This window comes from Vitis riparia, chromosome 6 (genome assembly GCF_004353265.1).
Source record: "Vitis riparia cultivar Riparia Gloire de Montpellier isolate 1030 chromosome 6, EGFV_Vit.rip_1.0, whole genome shotgun sequence".
Lineage (NCBI taxonomy): Eukaryota > Viridiplantae > Streptophyta > Magnoliopsida > Vitales > Vitaceae > Vitis > Vitis riparia.
Genome location: NC_048436.1, coordinates 15,041,510 through 15,049,196, shown reverse-complemented (window position 1 = coordinate 15,049,196; position 7,687 = coordinate 15,041,510). Strand labels below are relative to the sequence as shown.

Below are 7,687 nucleotides of genomic sequence, written 5' to 3'. Positions count from 1 at the left end.
CTTTTAAAAATCTAAAATATCACTTTATATTAATTTTTATAAAAAATGTCATTATTTTATTATATCAAGTAGTATAAAAAATATTAGCATGATAGATATTTTCTATTTGTTTATATTTAAACACTAAATAATTATTCTTAAAAGCGTTTCTCATTACAATATTGTGGTTCTTAATATATTTAATGATTTAAATGAAATCACTAATTTATATTAAGAGTATGTTTATCAATGATTCTAAGAAGTGTTTTTATTTTTTAAGTATTAGAAAGACTACAAACGCTTCTCAGAATCACTATCAAACACATTTTAAATCATTCTGACTATAACATCGAAGTATACTATTTCGTACTTGATGAAAAAACACCATCAATAAAGTAATGTTATATACACATTTTTAAGTCTCATTGTTTACAGTGGAATTTAATTTATTTATATGTTTGCACCAATGTCCCATTTGTTTTCAATTTTTTGCAATGAACTAGACCATGGTCATCATCTAAATTCTTTCTATAGGCTTGGTCACTTCGGCTTTCTTTACAAAGTGTTTTTGAAAATAGTTATGAAAAATAATTTTAAGAATTTTTTTTAAAATAAATAAAAACAATTGAAAGATGTTATTTTGAATCATATTGTTTTCTGTTTTTAAGAATAGAAAGAGCGATTCATTATTTTTTTTATTTTTCTTATTTTTTGTTTTGAAAAATAATTATCAAATAAGGCTTTGTTACCCATTTGGATTATGATCTCCATGCAACCCTCCTAGTCCCAAACCTCAATAGCCTTTTTGGGATTGTTTTTAAAAATAATTTTCTATTATTGAACACAAAAAACTGTTTTTCAAACTCAAAAATATATTTGATAAATTTTTAACAAAATATAATTATTTAAAATTTTATTTTGAAAATAGGGTATTATTGTCTGAAAACATATTTTAATTCTTTTACATTATTTTTGAAAATTATTTTAAAAATAATTATACAAATAAGAAGAATGATTAAAGATATAACATTATATATAAAATTTATTTTTAAAAAATATTTAGAAACATAAAAAAAAACATTGAAAACATTTTAAGACTTTTGTTTTAAAAAAAATCAAATAAGGGCTTATTTGGTATATGTTTTAAAAAACATTTAAAAATATTATTTTATAAATAGTTTTAAAAATTCTTTTTATAATGTTTTGTGAAACAAAAGTTTGCTTAGAAATCTAAAATGTTTAACCTATTTTTAATGTTTTTATATTTAATGCTTTTTTTAGTCATTCATTATAATTATTTTTCAAATCAGCTTTTAGAAAACAAATTGAAACAACTAAAAAAATATTTTCTAAGAAGACTATAACCTTGTTTGGTAGCTATTTTAAAAAATAATTCTAAAAAACAATTTTTAAACATATTTTTTTTAATTATTCTCTAATATTTTATAAATTAAATGTCTATTTGAAATTTTGAAATGTTTTTAATATGTTTGGATATTTAAAAGTAACTTTTATATGTAAAACTTTGTTTTTAATCATTATTTGCATTTATATAATTTTTTTATAAATCCCTTAAAAACAACACATTTGAAAACAATTAAAAAATATTATTTAAAAACATCTTATTTTCTATTTTTAAAAACAAATTTTTTTTTCTATTTTCTAATTATCAAACGTATTTTCTTTAACTTATTTTAGAAAACAAAAAAATTGTTTTCTAAAACAGTTACCAAATAAGTCATCTATTTTCTATTCTCTGTTCTTAAAAACATTCCCAAAAACTGTTTTTTGAGAATAATTTTCAAAAACATTTCCAAGCATCCCTTAGGCTCCTCGAGCTGAATTTTAGCATTAATCCGACCAAAAAAAAAAAAAAAAAAAAAAAAAAAGAAAAAAGAAAAAAAAAAAAAAGCCCCTTAAATTGTTCGACTGTAAATTCAGAAAATAGTAAGCAACACTGGCAAGAGCCGTTGTTTTTCACTGATAAAATGAAATTAAATCAACTGGGTAAACACATCAAGAAGTTCCTCTTGGTTCTGAGTTATTTTGAATGTTGCATGCATCATATAGGGTATCTCTGTAATCTACTCAAACTCCTCAACTTTGGAGGATCGATCCAATAATCAAACTATAGTCAAAATGGGAATATAAATGGTACAAATCCAAAAGGGTTGTGTTTCCCTTGCTGCATCATGTTGTAAAGAGGGATGAAATCGAATCACAGAGGGAGGCTGGAGCTTTGAAAAAATATGCTAAATTCTGCAGGTGGCCTATCACGTTCTTGTGATAAAATCAGTGTATGCAAAACTGGAACAAGCTACCTGTTCACTCAATCATGTCTATCCAAAAACTTCTCTATCAAGACTGAGAATGTTGCAAAGCCAGCACAACCAACACAAGCCGCTTTTGGACCGCCTAGAGACACATGAGAGTTAGAGATGTGAGTCAACATAACCATGGCAGCAAATAGAGATGTGAGTCATAACAATTATTAGTAAGAACAACATCAGCAAAGACCAAAAGTCAACACGTTTTTCAATTGGGTAAAAAACTTGTCGTTTCATCTGTTTTTCAAATAGAAATGGCTTCCAGCCATCACTTGCTGGTCTCGGGGCTGGATGAAGGAGAATTACATGATCAGAATGACAGTTAAAACCATTAGGGATTCTGATTGCAGTTTCCACTTAGGTTCCATTTCTTTTCTTGTAACATGACATACAACATAAAAGCTCTTGCATTGGAACCTATTCTCCAAGATATAGGGTTCCACTAGAATTTCCTTTCATTGCAAAAACTTGAAAACAAGAAATTGGTTTTTTTTTCCCTTTGTTTTTCCCTCAAAATAAGGCACTTGATGCAAAATTGATTTGAAAAATAAATATTAAATTTCATCGCTTTTTCTCAATAGTCTCCCTGGAATTTAACAATGCTACAAAGTTCTTGAGCTTTAATCTTATTCTCAAATTACTCACAATCCCAAAAATCTCCACACAAAGATATCCTCTGTTCAACAACAGATCTTTTATTAATGCAATGCAGGAATGGAGGTGATTGATCATTGTAAATGCCATGGGAAATCAGATAGAAAAAAAAAAATTCTTGGTACAATACCAGTGAGATTCCCCCCACCCACCAAAGACCCCCTTTTCAAAAAAAAAAAAAAAATGTAAAATTATAGTTGCTCAAATCAGGGAAAAAAAAAAAAAAAACAAACAAACAAAAAGAAAACCAAAAAAAAACCAAAAACAAACTTTGAAACCATATATCTTGAAAACCAGTACAAGGAGTTAGGAGGGAATGACATGACAATAGAAGACTAGAAACAAAGATGCTTGGCTAGATATGCCAGGTTGAAGTTATTATTTGCCATATTTGAGGAACATGCAGACCACATAATCCAGCTGAAAATTGTATCCGGGACTTATGTTGAAGGAGAAAATTCAAGACCTAGCTTTTCGGCAAGAGGTTGATGATATGCTCATGAAATCAAGATCAACAGATTAGTAGATGGGAGGAACAGAAGACAGCTGTTAAATGCTTATAGGAAAAAAAGAGAGAAACCTTTTGATCTCAAGCTCAATTGTTTTCTCACCCTTCATAAAGTGATGGCAAAAGTAATCATTTTCCACTTTTTTAGTTCTATTTGTAAAAATGAGTTCAACATTTCAAGATTTTACCCCTCTTCTCAGCACACAAAATTCCTTGGAGTGAAACAGTAAAACAAAATTGTGAGGAAACTCAAAACTTGAGAAAAATTAGCACAACGATGATGATGGTGAAGATATAATCTTCACATATGCAATTGCCATAAGATTCAATGGAGAAAATAATTGATTAGACACATCTACCCCTGATTACAAAAACATTGCCATTTTGGAGACCATAATACAAGCCAAGCGCACCTGGTTATTAACTTATGACTCGAGCAAATATGAAAGAATATCTTTATGAAAATTATCAGTGTCTTGTTCTACACATTTCATCAGATGACGTAGTAAGTTCCTTTTTTTCCATTACACTAAAGGCTCATAAAGTTATATATTTTTCCCTGTCTGTGTCTTTATTGAGTGATCAGTACGCATGACAAGTTCATCAAAACAATTTCCACATGGACATATGGAAACCAGTGTTTTCTAATTAGTACAGTCATCCAACCCTCCCTCCAAATTCATCAGGTAGTGATGGGGTCCAACAAAAAAAGGGTACTATAGCATAAACACCAGAGTCACAAGGATCCAATTCACCCAGATTCAGAAGCAGGATGGTACACCTAATGTGCCAGGCATTGGCCCTTATCAGTCAGCTTTTCATCAAGATCTAGTTTGGCTAGTTCTAAGTTTCATGATCTCATGCCAGTTCAAAATATTTGCCAACTGAGTGATCAACTCATTAACCAATTAATAAACATGAAAATGCTGTAATACTCTGATTTCCAAAGGCAACTATTTTGTACTTATGAAAAAATGCCTTACTGGTGAGGCCATGGACCCACCAAGCCTACAGGCTCCACCCACCATTCCGACATCCTTTACTCTTAAGTTTTACTTTCTTACCCCTATTCCAAACTTGTATTGACATGGACATTACAAGCATTTTTTTTTGGTGGGGGGTGTTAGGGCTTGTTGTCAATGCCAACAAAAGTAGGCAGCACCATTTTCTTAATGTAGTAGTACAGATAAGTTAAAAGTGAGCTGACACCTGTGGGAAGAGTGGAAGGTGTGGAGCAATTGACCTCATGGTTTGGACGCAGTGTAGGTAGCTTCCTGCTATAAACTTGGATTTTTCCATAAGGATAGCGTTTTTAAATTATCTTCAATACAGGACCCTGTTGTCAAAAAACTAAGAAAGGGCAGGCATGCTGAAAAAGGCAGCATCTGTCCAAAGGGGACAGATTTATGCTCCTAAAATGCAACCTTGCCAATCTACCCATCTACAATACATCCAGTTTGGTGTAGATTTTTTTTTTCCTTTTAAAATTTTATTTATAGGCCCAAGGAAAGCATAGAACATGCTTGAAAAAATTCAGAGAAATTTCTTTTAGGAGGGCAGGCAGGTAATCATAAGCATTCATCTGGTTCAGTGAAAGAATTTGCTGTGATAAGCTAATGGTGTTTTGGGTATTAGAAGGCTTTCGGTCCTTAATAAAGCTTTACTCCTGAAATGATTGTGTATATTTCTAGTAAAAGAGATAGTTGATGAACAAAGGTTACAACATGAAAGTATGAGGGGCCAGAGGAGGATTCGGCACTAAAAGAGATGTTGAAGGGCTTATCAGGTGAATCTCTGGAAAGCCATCAGAAATAGTTGGCATGACTTCTTCCTCAGAACCTGTATTTTGGTGGAGAATAGCCTTAGAACCAGATTTTAGAATGATATCTGATGTAGAGAGACTCCTTTGGAAATACAGTTCACAGAATTACTTAATATAGTAGTTTTCAAAGATCCTTGGGTGGTGGATTGTTGGGTTGAGGGAGTAGAGATTTGGGGTGGCTAGAAACCCATTTTCAGGAGGGTTGCTTCTTTGATTGGAAGTTGAAGCTTGTGGACCTTTATGCAGCTGTGATGTCTATTTTCAGCAGAGCACATCCTCTGTTAGATCCTCCTAGAGGATTTTTGCTCTAGGCACTGCCTCATATTTTCCAAGCAGAAGATTTGGGATTACAAAGTGTCATCAAAAGTTAGTTTCTTTTCTTGGGAGTGATTGTGGGAAAAATCATACTGTTGACCAGCTCATGAGATGTGGTTGAAATATAGTTAATAGATGTTGTTTGTTGAAACAAAAGGAGGAAAATATTCATTGTATGCTTTTAATTTGTAATTTTTGGCTTTCTTGCTTATGTGGGTTGTCATGGGTTCTTACATGAGCAACTAGCAGTTTCCCATTGTGTTGACACTGCAGTTTCAAGGAAAGAGGCACAACGCGATATGGGCTACTTAAAACTTTGTTATTATGGTATTGTGGTAGAGTTAAATATGTAGATATCTAGTTTTTGCTTTCTTTTGGTTTTGTTGGCCTAGTGCACCTTGTATGCTTCCTATGTACTTGGGCGGCACGGCTCTTGCCCTCTTTTTGTTTGGCACTTTTATTAATACATACCATCTCTAACATGCCTAAAAAGCAATAACATTTGAAACCTAATGGGAGTACTTAAAAATGAGAGTTATGCACAACTAAGCTGAAATTTGAGAGCATATACTCAATTCAAGATAAAGAACCCGAAACATAATCAATGAATGCAGATCAGCAATAGGTTTTAAAAGAACACAGTTTCCATGCCCTCATAAACTTCTTGGCCCAAAAATGAACCAGATGATGAAAAAAAAAAAAGTTACCTTTTGCTGATATTGCACCCCCGGTAACACACCCCGCAACAACTGTATTTGTTGTATCATGTTTTGCACGCGCCTTAACACCAAACACGAGACAATTAGTCCCCATAGTGAATAATTCAAACATGGATGAAAGTTATAGAAATATCAATTTGACTTGATATACTTTTTAAAGTACCTTCTCAACTACACATTCTGCAGCTGAGAATATCAAGCCCATCACAGCAAAGGTCTTGGCTGAACCCCAGCTCCTGCTTCCCATCTGCTTTGCAGTGTAAATGAATTGCTGCCGAGCAGTCATTTCTTCTTGCATTATAGGATTGTCCAATGCCCCCAGAAACAAACCCATCAATAAACCAAGCCCTCCTCCTACAACCATTCCCACAAATCAACAATGACAGCTCAAAAATAAAGCTAAAATCTTGCACAGCCATAGACCCAAAACACCATGAACAATAAAATAAATGACAAATTCAAGCACTATCCTTTCTTTGTGTTTATTCCTAGAAGAAAGAAAATGAAAATTAAAACTCAGTTTGGTCATTCCTTGGCTCTAGATGAAAAAGAGGCGATATTAAGCAGATTCCTTCCCGCTCCCTCACTTTTATCGAGAACCAAGATAAACCCAATACTGCAAACCTATTCGGATGGTTGAATACAACTTTACCCTTCCCGTTTCTAGTATTTTCCTCCTTTTCTTAGCGACCAAACAGATAATAAATAAAAAGAAAACATGAAACCAAACTAATAATTCCAAAAACGACATAATGAAACGTAAAGGGATTATTTCATTCTCACCCATTACTCCACTAGCAACGCTGCGAACAGCACAGTTGTTCCAAATGTCCTGGCCTCTGATCTCCTCCACTGTGGGCATTCGTATGGGCTCAATCTGAGGCTTCTCTGCCTCCGTTGAGCTTGAAGAATCATTGGTAAATTCACTTCCTGAATTGCTGGACATTGTACCAGAATCAACAAATCTCCATAAAACGGAGCAGTCTCGTTGAGAGCAAATCTACCGATTCCCAAATGTTGGAGACAATGTTCAACCAGAGAGGGTTTAAACCTAGGCAGGGGTTTTGGGAGTTAAAACTTAAAAGAATAGATCACCGCTTGTATACTCTAGCATCTACAAGGAAAAAAAATGTGCAAACGTGGCAGTACCTTACTGGTGAAAGTGGATCGTGCGGGGATCACGTGGTGCTTGTGGCCTACGGCGTCGTACAAAATTAGAGTTCCACCATGAACAAATTCCCTATTAGATATTTTATTTTTTTTTAAATTCTGCTACATTCAAATTAATTTTAATCACGTCCCTTAAAATATATCTAATCATCTTTAAAAATTTATCCTACCATAAAAGGATCTCTCTCTTTTG

The 7,687-nt window shown here is 32.9% G+C and overlaps 1 protein-coding gene across 1 annotated transcript; it reads right to left on the bottom strand.

Moving 5' to 3' along the window:
• Positions 1-1,890: 1,890 nt before the first annotated feature.
• LOC117915751 (mitochondrial import inner membrane translocase subunit TIM22-4-like) lies at positions 1,891-7,387 on the bottom strand. The gene is made up of 4 exons (XM_034831431.1): positions 7,108-7,387; positions 6,488-6,678; positions 6,313-6,385; positions 1,891-2,394 (listed from the first exon to the last, which is right to left on the bottom strand). The coding sequence occupies exons 1-4, from the start codon at positions 7,268-7,270 to the stop codon at positions 2,309-2,311; spliced, it is 513 nt and encodes a 170-aa protein (XP_034687322.1). The 5' UTR covers positions 7,271-7,387; the 3' UTR covers positions 1,891-2,308.
• Positions 7,388-7,687: the final 300 nt, after the last annotated feature.

Bases quoted from the DNA above. Each gene is read 5' to 3' on its own strand.
- LOC117915751 (XM_034831431.1), bottom strand. From the start codon at position 7,270: ATGTCCAGCAATTCAGGAAGTGAATTTACCAATGATTCTTCAAGCTCA. The intron at 6,679-7,107 runs GTGAGAATGAAA...GAATGGTTGTAG, and splicing joins CGTTGCTAGTGGAGTAATGG to GAGGAGGGCTTGGTTTATTG. The intron at 2,395-6,312 runs GTAACTTTTTTT...ATGTGTCTCTAG, and splicing joins GGGTGCAATATCAGCAAAAG to GCGGTCCAAAAGCGGCTTGT.